Genomic DNA, 27,104 nt, shown 5'->3' on the forward strand with positions numbered 1-27,104 from the left:
CTCCCTCTCCTTCCCATTCCCTCTCCTTTTCACCAGGCTTCTCCTCTTCCTTCTTCCCTCTTCAACCCCACGCTCTCATATGCTAAATAAGAAACCACTTCGTTCTTTTTTTTTTTGTCTGAGACGGAGTCTCGCTCTGTCACCCAGGCTGGAGTGCAGTGGTGCAATCTCGGCTCACTGCAAGCTCCGCTTCCCGGGTTCACGCCATTCTCCTGCCTCAGCCTCCTGAGTAGCTGGGATTACAGGCGCCCGCCACCATGCCCGGCTAATTTTTTGTGTTTTTAGTAGAGATGGGGTTTCACCGTGTTAGTCAGGATGGTCTCGATCTCCTGACCTTGTGATCCGCCCGCCTCGGCCTCCCAAAGTGCTGGGATTACAGGCGTGAGCCACCGCTCCCGGCACCACTTGGTTCTTTACAGCTGTTGAGCATAGCTCACCCTCGAAGTTTGTTTAATGCTCATTTTATGCTGTCCCACAGAAAAGACTATTGCCAAAGAGCAGAGCCACTTTTGTTGAAGGCTGTGCCACTCACCCAGAGTCCCCTGTGCAAAGGAAGGGAGGCTCACACAGAGCCAAGGGAGGGCAGGGCGCACCACATGCCCACTGCAGAGCCAACCACATGCCCACTGCAGAGCCAGCATCCCCCTCGAGAGCTGCACTCCTGCCCTCAGGCCCACTGAGCTCCTTTGGCAAGGAAGCTTTTCAGACAAGAAGGAGGCTTTTAAGAGGTTCAGATTCTTCCTAAGAGAACGTTTTGCTGTTGTTGCATGTAAGAGGGGTTTTTCCCCTCTGGTCTAAACTCCGCCCAGCTTTGTCTAGTGCGGTGTCCTGTCCACACTAGAGCTGTTGTCCTAGTTTGTGTTCCTCCAGAAGCCCACCCTGAAGCAGTGACTCAAAGGCCAGTAGATTACTTGTGACATGAGGAGCTACTGATCAGAGAGTGGGAAAGTGAGACAAGGAAGGGAAGACAGCCAGTCAAGAGTGGGTTATCACACCGGTGATGGCGGTGGCCATTGGAGCCAAACCTGCCGGGGTACAACATGTGTCCTTATACAACGGCTCCTGCCTGTCCCTGGTTGAGGGCTGTCACAGGGAGCACTCATCTCTGGCATCTCCTTCCTACCAGGGTGGGCAAGAGGGCTCCGCAAAAAAAATGCAGGAGCTGGTGGTCAGAAGGTGGGGTCTCGTGCCTGAAGGGCGAAGGTGGGAAACGTGGGTGGGCATGGCTGTGTGCTCTGCCTGGAATACCTGCCTGCTGAGCTGACGCTGATTTCACGCCGTGGGGTTCCCTGTAGGCTCTCCTGGGTCTGATGGTGAGTAGAATGTCTAGCATTTTGTCTGGTTTTGCAAGTGAAAAAAGTGAGGCAGGGGAAGGGCAGTCAAGTTAAGGACTAAGTGAGCAAAGCAGAACGGAACCCAAGTGTCTCGATCACTTTTGCCCATCTTAGTCAGAGCATACACTGAATGGTCAGTGAATGAATCTTTGATGACGTGACCGTCGAGACCAAGCGGTAGTAATTCTCCTCGGCCTCTCTGGATCTTTTCCCTTTGGTGGTCCTCCCAGGTGGTGTGATGGGAGGAGCAGTGATGGTGTGGACCAAGCTGCCTAGTGTCGCCATGTAATGCAGCTCCATCTACCCTTGTCTGCTGCTCCTGCAGATGAGCGGTTGCTGCAGGGCAGTGGTAGGTTAAATAGGCCATTATTGTCCATAGTCCTTTCTCTGTGTGGCGTGTGTTTATCACTAATAATCGGTCATTGCTATGACTGCCTGATTGCATGGTCCTTCAGCCACTATTTTAGAATCTTGTATATATCTTATACTTTATACATATACTCATGTATCAAAAGCATGCTATCGCATGGCAGTAGGTGTAAAACAGTTTCTTTTTTCTGGTGGGTTTTTTTTTTGTTTTGTTTTGTTTTTTTGAGACAGAGTTTTCGCTCTTGTTGGCCAGGCTGGAGTGCAATGGCATGATCTCGGCTCACTGCAACCTCTGCCTCCCAGGTTCAAGCGATTCTCCTGCCTCAGCCTCTCGAGTGGCTGGGATTACAGGCATGCGCCACCACACCCGGCTAATTTTGTATTTTTAGTAGAGACGGGGTTTCTCCATGTTGGTCAGGCTGGCCTCGAACTCCTGACCTCAGGTGATCCGCCTGCCTCAGCCTCCCAAAGTGCTGGGATTACAGGAGTGAGCCACCGCGCCCGGCCAGTGTAAAACACTACTTTCTTAGTTAGCAGAGCTTAAGCAACACAGCTCCTCAGTTTCATAAACAGAGATAGTGCTTTTGAAAAAGAGACTTGAAATATCCAAATCATACATGTTTTTTATTTGACTTTAAAATGATTACCTTGGGACAGGGACACAGCAGTTATCAAAGAGCGACTTTTTAACAGATGCTGGGGTTTTCACAGATTTCCCACCAGCAAGGTTACTGCAAGATTGTCCCCATCCCATTTGAAGTCACTACTAATAGCTCAGTCTGTCTTCCTCAAGTAAGAATCAGCTAAGCCTAATGTACTGAGTGTATCAACTCCAGATCTTCCCATCTCCTTGTTCCTCAAATATTGATTGAACACCTGCTCTATACCCAGCACTTTCCTGGGTGCAGGGAGTACCAGAATGAAGACAGTTCTGTGCTCTAGTCGCTGGAGACCTCACCACCCATAGCCTGTTATTTCTATGAAGTGTTAAGTTCCTTAACTACAAATTCCCACCAAGGGAATTAGGAGGCTTCACCACCAAGGATGGGGAGGGATGACTGAAACTATGAGAAACAAGAGAAGTGGCAGTCACGTTTACGTGGGGGAGTCAGGAAAGGCTTTGGGGGCAGTGAAAAAAAAAGTAGGATTTACATGCAGATAGGCAAGGATAGAGCATTTTAGGTGACAGTATGACAATCCATGCAAGCTAGTGTTGACAGAGGGAACTTTTTAAATAACTTTATGAGGTATAATTTATGTACAACAAACTGCCCTCAAAGTGCACGATATGGTGCGTTTTGACAGATGCATACCCCCGTGAAATCAGCACCACAGTCACAATACAGAACACTTCTTGGCTCCCAAGAGTTTCCTACTGTACATTTGCAACTGGATGCAGGGTATGTTTTAGTGCAAATAATGTGCCCCTTTCCACACAAGAACATTTTGATTTCGCTTTTCTTGTTACCAAGTAAGATGCACCAGGCACCCTGATCTTTAGGTCTGAGTCCATATGCTAGTAGACCCAGGTCCGGGGGGCCCGCCCCATTCCCAGAGAGGCCGTGGTCTATCATTGGAGAAACCGTGACTGCAGAGGTTCAGTCCTGACGCACATACAGGTCGGGGAAGGGGGGGCAGTGGAGAGGAAGGCAGGGCCAGGTTATCGAGGATCCCGGACAGCGTGCAGCAGAATTTAGATTTTAACCTATTGGCAAGAAGGAGCCCACTGGAGATTGTGACCGGGAAGTGATCGAATCAGATTTGTACATTAGAAAAATCACTCCTGCGACCTGGGTCAGAATGGTCAAAATGAGAAGTGATGAGGACTGACTTAGGGCAGTGGCGGTGGAGGGGGGATGGAGAGGAAATAATGCGGTCAGAATCCAGAAGGCGGAATCAACAGAGCTGGGACAATCCTTTGGGCACAGGATGTAATAAGAGAGAGAAGTGTTATTCATAACTTCCAGGCTGATTGTGTGGTCAGCCAGGCAGTGCCTTTTATGGAGGCTGTAAATCTGGGTAGGTAGAGTGATTTAGGAGGAAATATGTTTAATTTTGGGCTCCTATGTCTGTGGGATACACTAGTAAGAGATGTCTAATAGTTGGGTCTGTGGGTCCAGGGGTCTGGGCTGAATATTTGAGGGTCTTTAGCATTTGAGTGACACTTCACCTAAGAAAACTGACTCAGAGCCTTCCAGAGTGCAAGGCGCTGTGCTAGAAATGCAGAGGTAAACGCCAGTACTGTCTGGGAGGCATTCTCTGACCCCTAGGCCAGGTCAGGGCCTCCTGATTTGGGTTACGTTAGTATCTGGTGTTACGTTTTTTGTCTGTCTTCTCCACAATACTGTAAGCTTTGTTAGGCTGGAACCAAGGTCTGTTCTTTGCTGTATCCTCAGCCCCTATCACAGGACAGGGTGCCTCGTAGAAGCTCAGCACATACGTTCAACCTTGTCAGCTGAATGCCACCCCAGCCACGCACGACTAGGGGGTCCTTCTAGGGACAGCAGTGATGTAAAGAGGATATAACATTGCGGGGCCAGAAGTGCCGATACCGGAGGCTCAGGCAGCTGAGGGGCACAGAGGTAGCGATGGGAGGCTGCACAGTGTTCATTCAAGCCAGGACTTAAAGGGTGAGGAAGAGTTCTCCAGTCAAACAGAGAGGGAAGAACATTCTATGTCCATGGGTACAACATACATAAGTGCACAGAAGAGTGAAATGAGGCTGGGCGTGGTGGCTCACACCTGTAATCCCAACACTTTGGGAGGCCAAGGCGGGCGGATCACCTGAGGTCAAGAGTTTGAGACCAGCCTGACCAACATGGAGTAACCTTGTCTCTACTACAAATACACAATTAGCTGGGCGTGGTGGCGCATGCCTGTAATCCCAGCTACTCAGGAAGCTGAGGCAGGAGAATCGCTTGAACCTGGGAGGTGGAGGTTTTGGTGAGCTGAGATCGCACCATTGCACTCCAGCCTGGGCAACAAGAGCGAAACTCCGTCTCAAAAAAAAGAAAAAAAAAAGAGTGAAATGGTTGTGTGTGACCAGAATAAGAGGCTGCGATTCAGGAGGGTGAGAACTGGCAGGAGATGTAGCTTGGGGTGTAATTGGGACCACTGTAATGGGGTTAGGACTTTGTTCATTATGAAACAGGAAGTGAGTGGAGACTTTGAAACAAGATAGTCCTACGATCCTATGACATTTTTAGGATGAAATCTCTGGGGATAGAATACAGAAATGATGAAACCTGCCCCCTGAAAAATGCAGTTTTGGCCAACGCCCCAGTGATTCTCCTGTGGGTCATCCAGAGAGGTTTCCTGGAGGAACAGCCATGTGGGTGGAGGCTGGGGTGAGGGGAGGCTGGGGTGGGGGAGGCTGGTGCCAGCGGTGTGGATGGAGGCTGGGGTGGGGGAGGCTGGTGGCAGCAATGTGGATGGAAGCTGGGGTGGGGGAGGCTGGCGGCAGCAATGTGGATGGAAGCTGGGGTGAGAGGAGGCTGGTGGCAGCCGTGTGGATGGAGGCTGGGGTGGGGGAGGCTGGCGGCAGCGGTGTGGGTGGAGGCTGGGGTGAGGGGAGGCTGGCGGCAGCAGCGGTGTGGGTGGAGGCTGGGGTGGGGGAGGCTGGTGGCAGCGGTGTGGGTGGAGGCTGGGGTGGGGGAGGCTGGTGGCAGCAGCGGTGTGGGTGGAGGCTGGGGTGAGGGGAGGCTGGTGGCAGCAGCGGTGTGGGTGGAGGCTGGAGTGGGGGAGGCTGGTGGCAGCAGTGTGGATGGAGGCTGGGGTGAGGGGAGGCTGGTGGCAGCAATGTGGGTGGAGGCTGGGGTGAGGGGAGGCTGGTGGCAGCAGTGTGGATGGAGGCTGGGGTGGGGGAGGCTGGTGGCAGCGGTGTGGGTGGAGGCTGGGGTGAGGGGAGGCTGGCGGCAGCAGCGGTGTGGGTGGAGGCTGGGGTGGGGGAGGCTGGTGGCAGCGGTGTGGGTGGAGGCTGGGGTGGGGGAGGCTGGTGGCAGCGCTGTGGATGGAGGCTGGGGTGAGGAGGCTGGGGTGAGGGGAGGCTGGTGGCAGCACTGGATGGAGGCTGGGGTGAGGGAAGCTGGTGGCAGCGGTGTGGGTGGAGGCTAGGGTGGCGGCAGTGGAGGCACCTCGGGAGGCAGGGACAAGGGTAGCGACTGAGTGCTGGTAAAGGCCACCCTGCTAAGTAGCCAGAAAGTTTGCAGAACCTTCTTTTGAGGGATCTGAAGTTCAAGTTCTCAAATGCCCCAGATCCTTAGTGTTCAAGAACCTCAGGAAGCTTCGCAGTCCTGCCTCGTGCCTGCTTGAACAGCTGGATGTGGGCAGGAGGCTGTGGGAGCTGTGGGAGCGGGCCATGCCAGCAGAATCCCGCCTTCCTCTGGGGACTTACTCTTGTCACAGCCCCTGGTGTCCTGAGGGTCATTTCAGTGTCATGTGAGCATTACTGTGGCTATTGGAAAGGATTTGGTACGAGTTTATTTGAGAAGTTAGGAGCTTTTTTTTTTTTTTTAAATTGTCTTTGATAAATTTAGTAGAATATTTTGAAAGTACTTTTTGGACAGTAATGAATGAACAAATTGCTCCTAAACTAGAAGGAGGGATCTAAACACATCATCTAAGTACAACAGTAGGTCGGAAAAATATCTCTGCTTGTCTTTTATTTGCCCTTTAAAGTCTGTGCAAACAAATGTGAACAGCCTCAGGACTCTAAGAATAATATTTTTCTATGGATGTGTATGGACAGATAAACAAAACCCCAAGGGAGAAAAAACTTCTATTTAAATAAAAATAAAGATCCCCTACAGCTCCATCCTCCTTTGCTCACTGGGTTTGCTGTATTTCATTTTGAGATAAAAGTAGTTTGGATGATTAACAGTTGAACAAAAAGAAAGAATTTATGTCTGTCTAAATCTATCTCTATCAATGTAATCTATCTTATTTCTCTAATCTTATCTATCTGTCTTATCTATCGACCTATCTGTCCATCTGGTTTTGAATATTCCGTATTCCAGCCATAAGTAGTAGATCTTTTGCATCCCTGGGGTTAATGGTTCCTTGAGCAGACACTGACACTGTGCCGCTCGGGATCCTGTGGGGAAAACACCCTCTTCCTCACTGGTCAGTGATATCCTGTGCTCACAGCTCTACTCCCCCTCGGAATCTCCTGTCTGGAGCCCCTGTAGGACTCCGGGATCCTCCGAATCGGCCCTCTCCAGCTCCAAGCACACTGGGATCCTTGCCGCAGGAGGTTGCTGTTGGCTTCTGCCCATGCTGTGGTCGGGAGCTGCAGCCGACAGGCGTGGGAGCTTAGGAAGGCACCTGGTGGTTTCTCGGTAGGAAAATAGTGTGGCGTGTGTGCGATCGTGTTTGAGGAAGCGTCATGAGAGGGTCACTGTCTCTGTGGTAGTGTCCTTAGGGAACCGTCTTTGCCTGGATCCTGGGGTCAGGTTTGGCATGAACTCTGAACTTCCTCCCTCCGCAGGATCTTCAGTAGAAAGCTCCTGTCCTGAGGAAATGCTCAGAGGCACTTCTCTTGCCGAGGAAGCCTGCCTGCATGTGTTTTTGTCCTCATGGAGATGCACATGACAAATTGTGTGCAATGCCTCAGCACAGCCCAACAGGTTTTTTCTGTTTACACTTAACTAGCCTTGGACAGCGGGAGGAAACCTTAAATATTTCCTTTTCTTCTCACAAACGCTTTATCTAATAAAACAAAATTACTGCAGATGAAGCAGGGAGTGATTCAAATCGTCATTTAAATCAAGGACCTGATTTGGTTTGGCCTCCCTGGGGGACTTTTTAGCTTGTGCTATGCTGATAACGTCTCTACAGACTAAACCGACCAGAGCAGAAGGCAGGGTGGCAGTGCCCGTGGTGGGGTGGACAGCGTGGGGGCGGGCAGTGTCAGTCACTGAGTGCTGGGTTGGCCCCTCACTCCTCCATATTTCTGTACCAGTAAAATAGGTTGAAACTGACATCGAGGGCAGCTTCCAGAAGGTGGGGAGAGACCACGAGGGCAGTAATGCAGAGGCTGTCACCCTCTGGAGCTACTGCTCGGAGCCTGAGAAGGAATTCAGTCTTGGATACATGTTAACCTCAGTTCCCGCTCCTTATCTGGACTGGCTGGCTCCCTTCTGCGCCAAGAATCTGAAGCCCAGCTCTGTAAAGCAGCAATTCCCAACTATTTTCCCCCTAAAATACACGAGACGCACTCCCATGGGGCCTATCTAGATTGCAGGCTGCGGCACAGATAAATCAGGCTGTGGCTTGGGCGCAGTTCCCAGTAAAACCCCACTTCTTTCTCTCCCACTCAAGAAAGCAGACCTCCATACGCGTAAGTGGGAGATGGTGCTCTGTCGCCCCAGCCCCTGGCGGGGGACTCGGCCTGTAAAAGCGGCCAAATAAATATTTACTAAGTGAAAGATAGCCCTGAATCCACACTAATTTGTATTTTTTTAAAGTCATTCATAAACTTTAGCATTTTAACTATTAGTTAGTAATTAATCCCAATAAACCGGCAGGATTTTGTGATTGTGAAACTGCTGCAATGCGTTGGTCAGCAGGAATATTTGTTAGCATTTTTATGGGCTCTTAAAGTCGTCTTAGCTGTGTTACTGATAAAGCCAGCCACAGGCTTTATCAGTCCTGCCGTTGGCTGTCAGCGCTGCCTGGATAAACTCCTCATCCTTCCCGGGAAGAAACTTCTAGCAATGCTTAAGCAGGAGGCCAGGGAAGAGAGAATCTTGATACTGCCTGCTCACCATAGGCCCTTTGGGGGCCTGCCCTGTGTGGACAAATGCTTCATTTCATGATCGTATACAAATCGAGAGCAAGAGTCTCCTAGCGGCGCTGAGCGTGGGGCACTTGCCACCTCACTGCTGTTGGAACTCTGGAGTTGGGGCCAAAGGATGTAGCCCCTCCTCGGGGGAGGGCAGTGGGGTTAGGTGAAGATTCAAGAGCTCCTCTTTGCCTTGTCATCTAGTTGTCCTATTCTGGGGGAATTTTAAATAAGGATTTAAAAAAAAGGACTTATGTATTATTTTAAAGAGCAGCCTTGAATAGGCAGGCATATTTTAGTAAAAATAATTTTTTAACCCTGCGGTGTGGAGACTGCCAGTCAAATACAGTGATGGTCATTATCACTCACCTGCCCCTGCCCCCAGCCTGGAGGAAACAGAGTGCAGAGTTAGAATGCTTCTGGAGCATTCATGGCTGCCGGGAGATGCCCGAGAGGGCGTTGAGGGCAGGGCAGGGTGAGCAGGGAGCTAGCTCACCGTAGGAGTGCAGAGACCATCCCAAGCAGGGTCTGCAGATGCTGACTTCAGGTGACCAGGCATGGAGATGGCAGGTGAAACAGGTAAGTATGCCCCAAAAATGATGGGAAAGAGTGAACTGGGATCACTTAGAAATCGGAAGCAATACAACAAAGGCTAAACATATTTGAGTAGGAGTTCAGGGTAGACACGCTCTTGGATATCAAGAGCTTAAACAGAGGAGCTAACAAAAACACTGCAGAGAAGCTCCATCGCCTCCTGTAGTTACCCCACCTAGTGTGGCTGGGAGAAGCTGACACTTCTTTTCTCCATGGATTCAGGGGCATTTCCCACCTATTTTAGGTATGCCAGTTTGACACAATGAACTTTAGACGTAACATTTCATAACTGCGATATAATTTCCTTCTGTTTTTGGGCCTTGAACAAAATTTTCTTTAACGGGAAAGCACACATTTTATACTGAATTCTAATTATGTTCATCTTGTTTTTTGAATTATTTAGCTACCTCTAATAGAGAGTCTGAAAGATGATTACATTCCACAGTACTAACATTTTCAATGGCCCTGAAAGACCTGAGATGCATTGCTGCTACTATTTTATCAAAGTATTGTTTCTAAAATGCTGTTTTACTCTTCTAGTAGGAAGAGTGACTTTTAAAACAATGGATATTGGCTGGGCGTGGTGGCTCACACCTGTATTTCCAGCACTTTGGGAGGCCGAGGTGGGTGGATCACCTGAGATCAGGAATTTGAGACCAGTCTGGTCAACATGGTGAAACCCCATATCTACTAAAAATACAAAAATTAGCCAGGCATGATGACAGGCGCCTGTAATTCCAGCCACTTGGGAGGCTGAGGCAGGAGAACACTTGAACCTGAAGGCAGAGGTTGCAGTGAGCCGAGATCGCGCCACTGCACTCCAGCCTGGGTGACAGAGCAAGACGCCGTCTCTAAAATAAAATAAAACAATGGATAGTTTGTCCAACATGGTATGTTAAAAGCGCAGAGAAGCTGAAGAATGACGATGAAGACTAAAATAACGATGATAAGCAAAGAACGAAGCAGGCATCTGTGCAGTGATTCAGGAGGGGTGTCCATGAGGGGCGGCTTCGGAGCAGCTCTCCCTGTAACTTATCTCACGGTTCCCTCCTCATTTAAAGAGTGAGACCACTGTGGGCTTTGCTTTAGAATATGCCACTGTGTGCTTTGTTGCTCATGACTATCCCTTCAGCTTTCTAGAGGTGCTCGTCTTCATGTAAAGTCGGGTGAAGCTTTTTCACTCCTGGAGAAAAGCTGTTACAACATTTTTGGGACAAGGAGCAGGTGTGCCTCAGCGAGCCTGTCATTATCTGGGGAGGGGGCTCCAGATAACACACTTCTACTTGCTTTCTTTAGGGAAACGACATGGTCTCCTCCTGTAACACTCCCCAAAAGAAGTATGCAAGCCGACATAAAATACGAATATGATCTTTGCATTAAGTATTAAATATAATACCTTCAATGTAGTATTTGTGCTTCTCTCTATCCAGTTCTCAGTTGTTTAGGGATCTTCTGAGGGCAAACCAAAAATGTCAGTAAAGCAAAAATATATCAATAAGGCATCATACTGACGAAAACAAAACCAGAGGTTTTAAAAAATAATCTGGGCCGGGCGCGGTAGCTCACGCCTATAATCCCAGCACTTTGGGAGGCTAAAGTGGGTGGATCACCTGAGGTCAGGAGTTCAAGACCAGCCATGGTCAACATGGTGAAACCCCATCTCTACTAAAACACAAAAATTAGCCAGGCATGATGGCGCGCACCTGTAATCCCAGCTACTCGAGAGGCTGAGGTGGGAGAATCGCCTGAGGGGAGGGGAGGTTGCAGCATTGCACTCCAGTCTCGGTGACAGGGTGAGACTCCATTTCAAAAAAAAAAAATAATAATGTAGTTATCAATTTTTTGTTTTTGACCAAAAGTATTTCAGGAACTTTGAAGAAAGGACCTGAAAATTATTACTCAGGCTGGTATTTAGTTTGCTGACTTTTAACTCTCAGAGCTGAACAGTCTAATCCTTGATCATTCCAGAGTGAGTTTAGGAATTTGTAGTCATTTCCTTTTTACTGGGTATTTGCATACATCACTAACCAGCTGGGATTAGAATGAGCAGTCTCTCGATGCTGAAATGGAATGATGAGAACTCAGGGCCAGCCTGAAATGTTCATCCTCATCGATTAATCCTTAATGAACACTCATGCATAGATGACATCAAAGAAGGTCCTTTGCAATGTACAGGGAAGACAAACCAGCTTCCATAGTGTACATTCTTAAAGGAAGGTTCCAGTAGACCGATACACATAGTTAACATTTTGTATTTTTATCCATGTTTTGCCCCAAGATTAAACATTAGGAGTAACCTGGACATTTGCTCAGTGTCGAGGGAAGGGTCAGTGCGTATAACGAGGAAGAAGGCTATCTGGCAGGGTTGGGAACGTGACCTCTTGCCCTCCAAAGCCTGGGATGCTGAAGTGAATGCCTCCAATCTTGCGGTGTATGGACACAGAGCGAACGCTGCCCTCTGAATACAGACCAGAGGTTAGAGGTTAATGAATGGGTGCTCTCTCCACACTCAGGATCCCGTTCAATAGCGGTTTTATAAATAAGGGCTTAAATGGGGTCAGAAAAGGACCTGCATATTGCTTCCAAACTCTCTACATCTTTTTGAAGCAATGGTGTTCACAGATGACATCCTGACATCCTTCTACCTGGGAAGAGAGAGATGAAGCTCTTGTGCTTGGAGAACTGGACGGCTACTCCTGGCTCAGTGTGTCTAAAAACAGGACCAAATGGAAAACAAAGTCGGGCGGGGGGGGGAGGTCCTTGCTGCCCCCTATTCTTCTCTAGTAATCCCTTAAAAAATAATTGCGAACCCAAACCTCTGGCCTCCAGCACATTTTCCACTTGATTAGAGGCCTTTGTGAGGTGGGGAAAGGGACCTGCAGACTTGGATATTGTGCTGGGGCCTGAAATGTCCAGCTGGGATTTTTTCCCATCAAAAGGGGATTTTAGTAAAACCATTATCAGGGGCTTAGAGGAGAAAAGCTGTTGAGCTGCAAGTGAGGGGGCAGATTAGCATTAGCGGGCTTGCTTCTGGCCCCAGTGGAGGAGCGGGAAGGTGTTTGCAGCCACTTGCACACAAGTTCCTTAGTTTCTCTGCAAGTTCCTGGCAGGTGCAGAGGTAGGAATGAATACAGGAGTGGGAACTAACAGGCTTGAAAAATGGCACAGGGAGGCTTTATCTCTGAAGCATCAAGTGGAAGGCAGTCCAAATCAGGAAGGACTGCAAGGTGGTGTTGATACCTGCTTCAGTGTGTAGACGGCCATGGGACTGGCCTCATTGCTGTTATGTGTGGCCACGTCGCCTGGAATCCCCACCCGCAACACTCGACCCCTCTCGACAGTCTCCATAGACGGCGACAGGAAATTCAGAAACTGGGAAATGGCCATGCTGGAGTCCTTTAACGGGCGAATGGACACCTGTAGGGTGGGGGGTGGGTGTGCTGGCAGCAGCTAAGAGAGTACAGAGGAAGGTCAGGAAAGCAGCAGCAGTGGCTGTCAGCCTGCAAATCAGTGTCCGGGCTGTGTGGATTTGCAGACTGAGCCACGGGAACCTCCTGGGGAGAGGGTTTGGGGAAGGTCCCCTACAAGAGAAATGTGCATCGTCTTGGGATTACTGGAGCCCTCAGCTATACCTTCCTCTGCAAAATGGAGCACAGAAACTGGAGTCACGTGGTTTGGATGGAGACTGTTGAAGCCAATAGAGTAATTGCTGCCTGAAGGGCCCATGTGAGGAATGTTGGAGCCGGCCTGCCCCGGAAATGCTTTTTCCTATGTGTCCTCTGTACACTGTTGCTCTAGCTTCCCGGCAGAAATGGGGTGTGGATGAAAACAACGTTGGTCCTGACGGCTGTGAGCACAGAACTAGAGTGACAGCCACATGCCTCCCGTGGGACATTTTCAGGCTTGCAGTGCTGCCACCTCAGAGGTCTCAGTCACACCAACATCCTCACGCCAGCCCGGTGGCCACGTTCGCAAGAGATGTGTCTAGAGTCAAATTCAAACAACCACAGAAAGAGGGCCTACCTTCTTGAAAATGAAGCCCAGGGCCGGGCCTGGTGACTCCCGTGTGTAATCCCAGCACTTTGGGAGGCCGAGGCGGGCAGATCACCTGAGGTCAGGAGTTCAAGACCTGCCTGGCCAACATGGCAAAACCCTGTCTCTACTAAAAAATACAAAAATTAGCCGGGCATGGTGGCATGTGCCTGTAGTCCCAACTACTCAGGAGGCTGAGGCAGGAGCATTGCTTGAACCCGGGGAGCAGAAGTTGCAATGAGTTGAGATTGCACCACTGCATTCCAGCCTGAGCAACAGAGTGACTCTGTCGAAAGAAAAGGAAGGAAGGAAAGAAGGAAAAGAAAGAAAGAAAAGAAAGGAAGAAAAGGAAGAAAGGAAGAAAGAGAGAAAGAGAAAGAAAGAAAGAAAGAAAAAAAGAAAGAAAGAAAAAGAAAAGAAAAAGAAAGAAAACGGAGTCCAGGAAAGCTGTTCTTGGAGGCTATGAATCAAGGAGCAGCCCTCCCAGTTCTTCCGAGGAGCAGCTTTAGGAACTGCTGGTCCTCAGCGTTCACACATTCCCCTTACTCAGTTCTCATTCTGGCTCCTCAGCCAGCCCCGTTTTCTTCTTCTTGGCTTTGTGCAGGGTGATACATGTTTGCTTTTCTTTCCTTTACAACCTGTATTCTCTGTTTGGGGTGTCTTCCCTGAATCTGTATTCTTTCACTGTAGTCACTAAGAATGGCATATTTCAGCTATTACTTTCCAAAAGTTGCCCAGGGAGATGTTCTGCTTTCATAAGACCTTCATGGATGGTGCCAGGAATGTAATTTGCCTCATGCACAGGCCCCAAGTCCCTGAAACTTTTCCTTTTTTATTTATTCTCTAACCAAAAATGACGTCTGTATTACAGAGCTTATAAGCTGTGGCTCCTCTAGCCAATACAGCTTGGTAGAAGCATCTGCAGGGGATAACTGCCTCCACCTTTTTTCCCACTTCTACACCTGCCCTTCCCACTCACAGTTTGATTCCCCGAGGCCAGGCTGTTGAGTACCAGGAGGGCAAGACCCGAAGGCCTCTCCTGCCCTCAGCCTCTCTCTTCTTGTGCCATTCTACGGAATCTGGCTACATTGGCTCAGAAGTTATTTTTGTAAGTTCTGCTACCTTGTCCTAATGTCAGTTTTCTGTAGGAGGAATTTAGGTCACACAAGCAACTTTACTTCTTCGTCAGGGCTGTTATTATTTTCATCTTCATAGACTCTTATATTTTATGAAGATGTCTTCATCTGGGCAATAAAGATACTCCTTTTAATAAAAATTTAAAAAAATTAAAAAAAGATACTCCTAAAATTTTAAAATGGTTTTTCCTGAAAGGCTCTCTAGAATTTGTCCTCACAGATATACTTTTGATTTTTCTTTTGTAATAAAAAAAAACTAGCTCTTTTTCTTGCTGTTTAAATTGATAGCTCCATGTATGACTAAAATTTTTCCCATTTTCTCCCTCCCAAACTCCCCAGATATGGCAATCTAAGAAGGATTTGTATGAAGTGCCCTTTAAGAAGAATTAGAAGTTTAAAGAGAAAAAAAAAAAAAGCACTAGAAGTTGATGTTTGATTCTCTTAGCTCCAAAAGCAGAGAGCTGCAAAATAACACCTGGCTCTGGGGAGTAACCTCACTGATATTTTAAAATTCAATTTCATCTTTTCCAGGAAGTGAAATTCCTCATTTGTCAACTCTTACGCCTGGAGGAAATACTTTGCGGGTGCGGGTGAAAGAGAAAGGACCAGAGGGAATTTGTTAGATGGGAGGAGGTTGTGGTTCCCCGTGGGAAATAGCTTCCAACTCACAGACAATGCTGCCACCTACTGACAAGACCAAGACATGGGACGTGAGACTTCATGGATTTCTCCACTTTCTATCTTCCACAGTGGAGGACATTTAGTTTTGCATTAACCATACTTTATTGTACTACCTTATATTGGACCCTAAAATCATTTTCATAAACTTGGGGTAAAGAAAAACACAAGGTCGGACTCCTAGCTTTAATACCTCCAGGACAGGTGTGGATATGATTCACAGCTGCTTCATAATGGGGAAGGTAAATTGTGTGTAAGAGGGTTTTTTGTTGTTTTTTAAAGGGCTGGGGAGGCTGAAGCAACAGTCCAGAAGGAGACAATAACAGTTTTCCAGCCCTATCTTTCAATAATGTGTAGTGCTTGATTTTTACCTCTTAACCCACATATGAGCATTTTTATTTCTAAAGAAAGCAGTTATAGGCTCCTGCAATCTCAGCACTTTGGGAGGCCGAGATGGGAGGATCACTTGAGCCCAGGAGTTGGAGACCAGCCTAGGCAGCATAGCGAGACCCTGTCTCTACAAAAAAAAAATAATAATAGTAATCATGGGTGGCACATGCCTGTGGTCCCAGCTACTCGGGAGGCTGAGGTGGGAGGATTGCTTGAGCTCAGGAAGTCGAGGCTGCAGTGAGCTATGATCACACCGCTGCACTTCAGTCTGGGTGACAGAGCGAGACCCCAACTCTAAAAATAAAGCAGTGATGAAGCTGTTTGCTGCTAAATCCTGTGTCATACGTTACTGAGTTTCTGCAGTTCCCCTTGTGATTCCACTGAAAATTAGACCCTTCTGTGTAGGGAAGAGAGAGGCCAGCTGCCTTCCTGGGGGTCATGCTGTTCTGATTGTTGACATCTGACCCTGAGCATAATGGCAGGGCATCTGTCTCAAGTGCACAGACGTCAGCTAGGGCTGGAAGAGCCAGTCCTCTATCTACTCCAGGCTCTGGAAACTTGAAGACCTTTTCTGCTTCCTACAACCGTCAGCTGTCAGCTGGATGAAGTTCAGGGGGCCACAGAACTTAACCATCCTGCTTTTACAGATTCCTGAAAACTGGCTAAATTGTGCATTTGAAGTAAATTAGGAAAGGTAGAAATTGTCACTTTCATCTTGTCATTTTCGTGTTGTTTGCTTAAGACACACGTACTGGCCATCTTTTTGTTGTTGTTGTTCGCAGCAGCGGAGTTTTGGGCAATGAAGTTAAGGTTTAAATTACTGAAAGCAGAAATGCTTGTCTTCCATCTGAGAACATGAAGCATTTATTTGAGGGGCATTTGCGGGCTTAACTGTTACAGTTTCTCCCTTACTTTACTCATGTGTCCAATTTTAGCCTCAGTGATTTTTCTAGAGATTCTGAGAAATAGCAGGACTACTTTTTTTGGCTCCTCCCTGTTTAGTGACTACGTCTCAAAAAGCCTTGCCTTGGGCTAGAAAAAGGTAGCAGATGTGTGGCCGGGCGCGGTGGCTCATGCCTGTCATCCCAGCACTTTGAGCCCAGGAGTCCGAGATTGCACTTTGGAAGGCCGAGGCGGGCAGATCACAAGGTCAGGAGATCGAGACCATCCTGGCTAACACGTGAAACCCCATCTCTACTAAAAATACAAAAAATTAGCCGGGCGTGGTGGCGGGCACCTGTAGTCCCAGCTACTCGGGAGGCTGAGCCAGGAGAATGGCGTGAACCTGGGAGGCAGAGCTTGCAGTGAGCCAAGATCGTGCCACTGCACTCCAGCCTGGGCGACAGAGCAAGACTCCGTCTCAAAAAAAAAAAAAAAAAAAAAAAAGTAGCAGACGTATATGTAAATAATGTTAGTTTGAGGTCAAGATTTCCTAAGGAGAAATATTATAAGCCTTGGTAGGAAATATTTCCTCATATCCTTTTTAGATGAGAAAAACAATGTTTTCCAAGCCATAGTAATTCCACATTAATATTTATGAAAAATTAATGTGGTCTCAACTGTTTTCCCACAGTCCAGTTCCAGTGTCTCAGATCCATGATGTAAGGAGTAATTGTTGACACCCCACTGTGTGGTAGGTCTGATCCTTCTGGAGTGTGGATTACATAAATGGGGGAGTAATAAATATAAGAAGGTGCCTAGTATTAACAAATTAGACCCTTTTACTCTTTCTGGACAAGTGGGATTTGTAACTAAAACATCTGTGAAGTCAAGCCTTTTTACCCTTGAATGAAGAGAAAATAGCTAGAGTTTTTGCAACTTGATTCTACTTTATAAAAGGATTGTATGGCAGGTATTTATAGCATGTGAAATATGTGTGAGTTCCTAGCTTTGAAGCTCTCATGAGCATGTACTTCCAGCATTAGTATTCTGCATTACTGTGTGCAACAAAGCAGTGTTTTGGAAACTGGCTCAAATCCTCTTAGAGCAACAGGCAACAGATTTGACAGTTAGCTACTTCAGTACCTTATAGACCATTTAACAACATGTACTAGTTTTTTGGTTTCCTGAATAACCCTATATAATGCTTGCAAACATGTCTAAGTTTGCATAAGGTAGTGCATATTAAATAGTAATAACTTTTAGCATTTGGGTTTTTGTTTTTTTTTTACTCCTAATGAAAATAATATGCTTTGGTGTGGCACCTTTTAAGAAACTTTTTTTTAAGGCTGAGGTAGAAAGATCCCTTGAGCCCAGGAGTCCGAGATTGTAGTGAGCTCTGATCATGCCACTGCACTCCAGCCTGGGCAACTGAGCGAGACTCTGTCTCAAAAAAAAAGACAAAAAATAATAATTTTTTTAAGAGATGGGGTTTTGCTGTGTCGCCCAGGCTGGTCTTGAACTCGTGTGTCCAAGTGATCCTCCCACCTCAGCCTAGTGAGTAGCTGGGACTACAGATGTGTGCCGTGCCTGGCTTGGTGCAGCACATCTCTGAAGAGAGACAGGGTGGTGCTTTGCAGTGCCCCTGTGAGCCGCCTCCGTGCTGGTCACCTTCTGCATTGGTCATTAAGTCTAGAGCAGCCCAGGTTCTGACACTAGGTTCTCCTCTAATTACCTAGGCAAAATCTTTTCCACTTTGTTAAGCATCTTTTCCCATTTATAAAATTAAATGTACCACATCTGCCAGATTTGGGAAAACAAAAATGTTGAGACAGAGAAACCGAACACTGTGTTATGACTGAGTTCTTCCACAGATCACACTCACATTCCTGACCTGGTCTCACTTGGGTTTCTCTGCTGCGCCACGGCTGCACACCCAGTTCTCTTCTTTGTAATTGAGACTCATTTGTTTCCACTATCACAAATGCAAGTATCCTTGTAAGTTTTTTATAAGGATATAAAGCATTTGTTCCTTAAACAACTACAGTGGCCGGGCGTGGTGGCTCATGCCTGTAATCCCAGCACTTTGGGAGGCCGAGGCGGGCGGATCACTTGAGGTCGGGAGTTTGAGACCAGCCTGACCAACATGGAGAAACCCCGTCTCTACCAAAGACAGAAAATTAGCCGGGCGTGGTGGCGCACGCCTGTAATCCCAGCTACTCAGGAGACTGGGGCAGGAGAATCACTTGAACCTGGGAGGCGGAGGTTGCAGGGAGCCAAGATCATGCCATTGCACTGCAGCCTGGACAACAAGAGTGAAACTCCGTCTCCGTCTCAAAAAAAAAAAAAAAATTGAAGTAGAAGAGTAATGAAATAATAGAAACTTAAGTCTTCTTTTTAAAGAAAATATGTGCACTTTCCTGGGTTAACAAATAGCAGGCAGAGGAATTCCACTTTGATTGTTTTACTGGGAGTGGGGGTTTAACATACCCCACTCTGGTGCTGCTCAGTTAAGATCTCAAGCTTACTTTCTTTTGCACCTCAACTGGAGGGCTTGGCTTTACATACGACCAAATATTCTGGGTTGGTAAAGGCAACTCCACCAGGCAAAATCAGAGCAATCCCTGGAAAAGAGGAAAAAACTGAAACTGATCATTTGTGGACATTTAAATTTACCAATTGTCTAGAAATTCCATACGAGAGCTGAGAATATATGCTCTTGTTCCAACTGTGCACTTACCTTTGATACTTCATTAAGTAAATTATTACTATTTGGCACTGATCTAAATATGCATGTCCCATCTGTTTTACAACTTTTTAAAAAATTTAACATGCTGCCTAACAGTTAACCAAGTACATTGACAGAAATGAGGTAAGTATGTGACCCAAGTCTGAGCTTAGGTTTGAATGCAGCTTTCTAATTTCTAATCCTGTGCTTTACTCATGATCCACATTATTTCATCAAAAAGCCTCACCCCTCTGACTCCTCAGGGGTTCATAATGGCACAAAATTTAGGTCTTGCCCTCTACTAAAGGGATGGAATTAACTTTTAAAGGGGGTGATGTTTGATGCAGGGAAGAGAAAGAGAACAGAGAGAGGGGACCACTAGATGACTTACTATAGTCCCTCCCTTTCTACCGCAGAACACAGCAGAGATCAGAGGCCAGGGCTTTCCCTTTCATAGAACTGGGAAGAGACAGTTGTCAGAAGCTGCATGAGGTCTTGGTTTTGTTTTACAAATCTGATCTTTTAATCAAGAGGTTCTTATTCTTTAGAAACACAGTGGTCCCTGGGGGCCACTACCCTTTCCCTTTGAAAACTTGAATTCGAATTCTCTAAGTCAAAAGTGAAAGGTTTTGTTTGTATTCTAAGACCAGCACCTATCTAGTAACCACTTCAGGAAAGCAGCAGGATGTGGGAGCTAGGCCATGCTTTAATTTACATATCATATGTCCTTATGTAAGAGAAAGTTCATACCTTTCAAAAGAAAAAGGAACGTTTGCTTTTTTACATCTTTGTTGTTCATCTGACTCATGAAAGAACATGATCGGTTCGAGTTTATTTTTAGGATATACTGGTACTGGCTTTTAGTTTTAGTAAATGTTAAGTTGGACAAGTTAGGGGCCTAGCTTGGGAGCTGCAGAAATTGGCTGAGCCCCACAGGTGATTTATAGATAATCTTTTCAGTAAGAACATTGAAGGGCTACACACACTGACACTTAGAAAAAGAAGGGAAATGAAGCTGTTCCTTGACTACTACCCAGTTTCTGTTGAGGTTTATTACTTCTAGATGATAAGGTTTACACGAAGTTTACATTGTTTTTTCAGTTCTCAAGTTTCAGCAAATACCTGAACCAAGTTTTTTTCTGTTATTCTAAGAACTGCCCTGGAGTGCCTTTTAACTTTTGTACCACCACGCAAAGTGTACTATCAACTCATGTCCTTTAGCTCTTCTATTCTTCAGTGCATTTCTCCCATTCCTGTAGGTATGGCGGGGATCAACTTCTCATACCACCAAGAGTCACCCCTATTCCCTTTGAAGTACTGCCCTGTGGCATAAGCTTGTTCATACGGTGTTCAAACAGCTACCGTTCACTTCTATGAGGGTCACCTTACTGGAAACCAAGGTATGACGAGTAACTAAATCTCATCAAGCAGAAGGGAGCCGGACTTTAGAAATGGAGCCTGGGCCAGGCAGAGTGGCTCATGCCTGTAATCCCAGGACTTTGGGAGGCTGAGGTGGGCAGATCGCTTGAGCCCAGGAGTTTGAGACCAGCCTGGGCAACATGGTGAAACCCTGTTTCTACAAAAAAAAAAATACAAAAAAAAAAAAATAGCCAGCCATGGTTGTGTGCGCCTGTAGTCTCAGCTACTCAGGAGGCTAGGTGGGAGGATCACTTGAACCTGGGAAGTCAAGGCTGCAGTGGGTTGTGATTGTACCACTGCACTCCCGCCTAGGCAACAGATCAAGACCTTGTCTCAAAAAAAAAAAAAAAAAAAAAAGGCAGACAGGAAGGCAGGAAGACAGGAAGGAAGGAAGGGAGGGAGGGAGGGAGGGAAATGGAGAAATGGAGCCTAGGTTTGAATCCTGGCTCCCTCGCTTACTGGTTGGGTAACTTACGGCAGGAATTATGACTTCTCTGGAAAACAGGGATAATACCTGTTTCAGCAGGTTGCTTTGAAGATTAAAACTTACAAGTACCTTGTAAAACACACATAGGTTCTCAACACATTAATTGCTTTCCATCCAAAAAGGTCGAGAGATGAGCAGTTGACCTTCACTAACCACTCTAGGTGGTTTATCATCTTTCCCAGAGAAGCTCCGGCTATACTAAGTCTGCCTCATTCAGGATAAGGATATAGCTAGACCCGTGGCCGTAACTTTCAAACATCAATTTGCCGACCTTTAGTCAAGCGTATATTTAACATTTAACGTAAAAAGGAGACAAAACAGAAGAACGTGCTTCACGTTACAGGTGGTAGGAATATTTTGCGTATTAAAATGAAGAATGTGAATACAGAGCCTGAGACTTGGGTGCTCAAATTTTTATCAATTGAATCTGTACAGCCATGCAGTCTCTTGGAAGAAAAACAGACTAAGAACCCACTGCCGTGTAACCTTCAGGAGTTGTGTCAAATGCTGGATTAGAAAGCTGACCCTAATTCAGAGTCCCTACTTCTTAATAGGCTTCACACATTTTTTTTTTCCAGGCATTAAGCACTGTAACCTAAGTGGGAAGAAAGAGATCCACACCTTCCCCAAAGAAACAGAAGATGGATCTAGTGTCAGGCTCAATTAGACCCAATTGTGATGACTCTCCAAAAAGGAACAATGCGGCTTTTGTGATATGCTCAGGCAGAAAGCTTGGACATTTTACAAAACAATCTTATCCCAAGAGAAACCTGGGTTCCAGCCCTCTTCCTGGAAAGAGGGGTTGATCCAGGAAAGTTTTATACTACTCTTACCAGCTCTTGCTGAGATCAGTATTTTTTTTAACAAACTCAGAAACAACCAAGGTGAAACCAGGAATACGAACCACTCCCCTGCTGGAGCACTCACACCCGTAGGTCTCCACAGCCAAACCACAGGGTGTCAGATTATTTTGTTACTGTCTACCAAAGGGAACTCTTGCTGGAATTTTGGTATTTCATTAATCTGCCCCGATTTCAGTCTAAAAACCCTTGACAGAGTGGATCCAGCGGCCAGCCTCGGCTATTGGAAGTGCTAAAATGCAAATGTGCAAAATCCTGGCCAAGCTCCCCATCCCCCAGGAAAGTGCTTCCTTACAGCCGGGCCTGGAGGGGAATGTGAAAAAGAGGGCTTGAGCTGCCCTCCTCCTCTCCACGCGGACCCTCGCTCACGCTGGGAGATTCAGTGCGCATGACTGAGCCGGCAAGCACGCAGGGACAGCAGGGACAGCGCTCTTTTCACTTTTCTGAACAACGGCTTCAGTCCTTCCACCTTCACATCCTCCCCACACCCACTCTCAGGGTAAAAAAAAATCCATCTTTCTTGCCCACGTCGTGATCCACTTTTCAACATCACCTCTAGATCTCATTTTCACCCAAAGAAAAACTGGCCACTCGGGGAAACTCTGACTTACATACAAATCTGGTTTTTTAAAAAAGTTTCATTTTGTTCAATTTCTTTAAATGTCCACGTTGTTGAAAGTTTAAAGCCAAAAATTATATAAATCTCCAGTCTAATCACATTTCTAGAAACAAAACATGTCAGTAGTAAACCTTATACAGAATAAAACTTTACCCATGAGCTGACTCACCCCCACATAGGATGCACCAAACTCCACCTTGCGTCCTCTTAGAGTATACAAACAACACCTCCTACCTTGGCATGTACCCAAGCACACAATGCCTTAAAAATAATTCGCAGATACAAGGCTGTTGTTTTTTTTTTCAAAAACATACTTCATATTTCCTCTTTTATTATATAAATATCAGTTTAACCTTTTACTGTAAGAATATAAACGTTTTAAGAGGATCTGTTATTATTTATACAAATTCACAAACAGTACAATTAATTGATAAAGGTCTCTGGGTTTCTTTAACTCCATGGTCTTGCATGTTGCTGTGGAGGGTTCTAAAGAAATAACAACAAAAATCCAACGAAAATATACATCCTACTCAGAAGTGATTTCTTTAAAGCCGCAAGTCCCAACCCCCACCAAAGGAAAGAAAGTCATCTATTCCTCCATTTAGAAACGGAATTTTTTAAAACCCACAAACTCCCATTTTGTTAATAGAACAGAGATAAGATATGAGCTTCATCACAGCCCCAGGGGCTCTGCAGGCCAGCTCTGCTCCTGTTTCCCACAGGAAGCCGCACTGTGTGACCTTTTTGGGGGGAAACTTGGAAGAGGGTGAGGGTAGGGCAGAATTTGCATATATAATCATCATTTTCAAGACACAATCTGCATCTCAAACAAAAACAACGGTTCAACTCTCATTGCTCCCACTTATTTGTGCTATAAATTAAGATTTAGAAATAGGTCCTCAAATCCCAATGAACAAGGAGAAAAAGGAAATTATAGCCAGAATGTGGAAGTGGGGCACACTGGACGGATGGAGGCTGGGAAGAAGCCAACACAAAAAGACGGACAAACCCAAGGGCATCTTTCCAGTCTAGGCACAAACATGTTTCAGTCTCAAAATATCTCTCTTGTAGAATTCCAGGGCTTCAGAAAAAAAGTAAACTAAAACGAGGTAGCCAGACATATATATGTATATATATATATATAATTTATATATATATAATATATAGAATATATTCAGCAGAAAAAAGGACCATGATTTCAAATTTTTTCCAAAAAAAAATTTTTAAACAGGAAAGAAGATTAAGAAAATGAAATGAGCATGAATAGCAGAGTGCTGTAAGAGGAGGAGTGATGAGAAGAGACTGGGATTAGTTACAAAGTGGAAGAAGGGTGAAAAGGCCTTTGTAGCTGGGTTTGCTTTTTATACATTTCAAAATAAAAACCAGATCACAGTATTCAAATGAAAGCTGAAGTGAAGGCAGACATTTTCCTCAACTCCCCAGGGTTGAAAAGACCAGTCACTCCCCACCCCCATTTCCAGTCACAGCAGTGGGGATACAGTAGCTGAATCAGTCCTCCACCCCCTGCAGGGGAGTGGGTGGGTAAGCAGCAGAGTCCATCTCTCCATCCGCGGGGAAAAGGAGCTGGGAGTAGGGTAGGGTAGGAACCCCAGCTGCAAAGAGAATGGGCTGGAAGCCGGGAGGGGGCTGGAGGAGGGAGGAGGAAACGAGCCTGAGGCTTCTGTCATAGCCCCATCTCATCCGCTGCAATGATCTGTGCGTAAGTGTGCGTGTGAGTGTGTGGGGGCGGTGGTAATGGGAGGATGAACAGGGCGGGACAAGGGGAGCTGGTGCTGCCGCCCTCACCTGACCTTCTCACTGTCCGTCATCTGCCAGAGTCCCAGGTTGAGTACCTTGAGGCAGGGCAGCTGCGTGATGCGCTCCAGGCCGCGCTTGGTGATTCGGGTGCAGCCGTACAGGTCTATGCCGGTGAGTTGGCTCAGGTGCTCAGCGATCAGCTCCAGGCCCTTGTCCGTGATGCGCACACACTGTCCAATGTTGAGCGTGCGCAGCCCGTGCATCTGCCGCACCATGCGGTTGATGCCATCATCACTGATGTGGCAGGAGCAGAGGGAGAGAGACTTGAGGCCATCCAGCCCCTGGGCTATGTAAGCCAGACTCTGGTCTCCCACCTTGTCACAGAACGAAACATCCAGCCCCGAAAGGCGCAGGCTGCCCATGGCCAGATGCATGATGCCGGTGTCACTGATGTTGTCACAGGAGCGCAGGTTGAGGCTGCGCAGGCTGCCCATGTGCGACAGGTGCAGGAGGCCAGCGTCCGAGATGCCCCCACAGAAGCTGAGGTTGAGGAGCCTCAGGCCCGTCAGCCCTCGAGAGATGTGCTTTAGAGAAAGATCTGTGAGCTTCTGGCAGTCCTGTAGCGTGAGCTGCTCCAGGCCCAGGCAGCCCTCCGCCGCGCTGCGCGTCATGCCGGCCAGGTGCCCGATGCCCACATCCGAAAGGTGGCGGCAGCTGCGGAGGTTAAGGCTCTTGAGGCGCTGCAGACCCCAGGCGATGAGCAGAAGGCCGGTGTTGGTGATGTTGCTGCAACCTCCCAGCTCCAGCACCTCCAGGCCCTTGAGGTACTGGGCTATGCGGCCCAGGCTGCTGTCAGTGATCTGCTTGCAGAGGCTCAGGTTGAGAGCGCGCAGGGAGCCGATCTCCTGCACAAACGCGTGGCCCAGCCCGTTGTCGGTGAGGTTGTAGCAGCCGCTGAGGTTGAGGCTCTCGATGTTGGCCATGCCCTGGATCACGTAGCTGAGGCTGCGGCGGAGGCTCAGGATCTGCACCCGGCGGATGCCCCGGGCCTGCAGGCTGGGGAACAGCGACGGGTTGGCCCGGCGCAGGTGCAGCTTGGCCTCCACCCCCCGCCACACCGACTTGTGGTAGGCGGCGTCCCGCCAGGCGGTGCACACCTGCGCCGCGCGCCCCTTGTCCCGGACGTCCAGGTAGCCGAAGATCATGGCCAGCAGCTCCGGGAACAGGCATGAGATGTGGGTCTCCATCTTCCTCCTCCCCCCTCCGCGGCGCTGGGGGGAGGAGGCGCGGGCCCCGCCGCTCCGGCCTCGGGCAGGCGACGAGAGCGCTTCTCCCCAGCCGCCGCCGCCGCCGCCGCCTCGGGCCCAACGGCCGGCCCCTCCCCGCCTTCCGGCTCCGGCCGCCGCCGCCGCTCCTCCTCCTGGTCCGTCCGTCCTTCCTTCCTGCCGGCTGCGCCTCCGGCCCGGCCCTCCCCCGCCCCGGGCTCCGCACGGCGCTCACATCCCGGGCGGGGAAGGCGCCTCGCTCTCGCTCCCGGAGGCCGGCCGCCGCCGCCGCCGCCTCGGCTCTACCCACGCCGCGCCCGGGCCGCGCCGCTCCGCCCGCGCCGCCGCGCCCACGCCCCCTGCCGCATCCTCCGCCTCCTGCCGCCGCCGCTGCTCCGCGGGCCGGCGGGCGGCGAGGGGGCCCCGGGGGCCGGGCGCACGGGCTCCGGGCGCGGAGGAGGCTTCCTGCTGCCTTTGTCTCTCGCCCGCTTTTCAAACCTCCCAGCCCCGGGCCGCCCGCACTCCGCCGCCCAGGCGGGGGGACCAGGAGGCCAATCCCGGCCGGCGGCGTGCGTTCCTTCTCCCCCGCCGTCCGCGGCCACTTGGGAGCTGCCGGCCCCCGCACCAAGGACGCCGCGGCCGTCCGGCCGGAGCGCGGCTCGGCGCAGACCCCGGGCGAGCAGGCGGGCCGTGCGTTTGGTAGCGCCCGGGCCGGCCCCGGCTCCGCCGCCCTGCAGCGCGTCCCCTCCGCCGCTCCCGCTCCCCCGCGCCCGCGCAATGGTACGGGCCTGCGCTGCCGGAACTGTGGAGCCGTTGCCCTGGAAACCGAGTTCGGCCTGGTCCCGTGGCCCCTGATTTTTAACCCTGTGGGCGCCATGGGGGAGCGGCAGCTGTCAGCAGAGCGCCTCCCCACCCGGCTTCTTTTCACCCCGTAGCCCGTTATTGAGCCGTTCCCTCTCTGGGCCACGCCCCAGCCCCGTTCCTTCTTTTTCTTTGCTGCTGAAGTCTGCGCAGCCCCTTCACACAGTTTACCCCTACAATTCGTTACCCTTATTTCACACCCCTCTCCCTTGATTATCCCTGCGAGAGCCTCCTCCTATAGCAGTGCTCAATAATCGTCACCCCAACTCTCCTTTTCTTACTGTCCCTAATGCCCCTTAACGCCTCATTATCACACCCCCTGCTCCCCCGGTTGGGGCTGTTTACTACGACTCCTTTCTCTCCGGTCTTGTGTCTTAAATTGGAGAGAAACTCGGCTGTACTCATCTGAAACCATGACCCCCTCCAGTCGGTGTTCTAGAAATTTCTAGAATTATCCATGACTACTTCCTTCTAGCATCTTCTGATGGTTTCCAGACACGCTGTGTGTGTTTCCCTCGGTACTTGATACATCAAAACTTCCCTCTACTTCTGAACGCTGCTGCGCCACCAATGCCCTCAGCCCGCTTTGCTTACAGGGGAACAGCCTTCCCCTAAGCCTTGTTTTAGGAGCTTTCTCTTTGTCATCAGCCTTAGACTATCAGTTGTATGGCTCAGTTGTACTGACAGTCAATATATTCGTATATGCTGAATCCAATTTACTTTTTGATTAAAATGGAATGACAGTTGAACTTGGTTTAAGACAATCCAGTCCTGTCTGTTGGTTTATTAACTGTTTTATGGAAGCAGGGCACAATTCCATTCTAGGATGTAGCCCCTGGGTCCTAAATGTCCGTACTAAGGATAGAATTTCAGAAGTTTCATTTTAACTGCCCCCAAACCAAGAATTTTTGGAT

General features: G+C 48.5%; 2 protein-coding genes across 5 annotated transcripts in view; one reads left to right on the plus strand and one right to left on the minus strand.

Moving 5' to 3' along the window:
- FBXL14 (F-box and leucine rich repeat protein 14) overlaps nt 1-26,107 on the minus strand; it is a 38,738-nt gene extending 12,631 nt beyond the window's left edge. For 2 of the 4 annotated variants that reach the window (XR_010108881.1, XM_034935154.4), the window contains exon 1: nt 24,118-26,107. Coding sequence is in view for 3 of the 4 variants with exons in the window: in XM_034935154.4 (XP_034791045.1) it covers nt 24,118-25,311 (1,194 nt within the window). In the remaining variant the exon portion in view is untranslated. Of the gene's footprint in view, nt 1-24,112 lie in introns of all 4 variants that reach the window. The other 2 variants (XM_014347071.6, XM_034935155.4) reach the window with 2 other exon arrangements.
- WNT5B (Wnt family member 5B) overlaps nt 1-27,104 on the plus strand; it is a 123,494-nt gene that overhangs the window by 43,384 nt on the left and 53,006 nt on the right. The gene's annotated exons all lie outside the window — the stretch shown is intronic.

The sequence above is a fragment of the Pan paniscus genome, chromosome 10 (genome assembly GCF_029289425.2).
Source record: "Pan paniscus chromosome 10, NHGRI_mPanPan1-v2.0_pri, whole genome shotgun sequence".
NCBI classification, from domain to species: domain Eukaryota; kingdom Metazoa; phylum Chordata; class Mammalia; order Primates; family Hominidae; genus Pan; species Pan paniscus.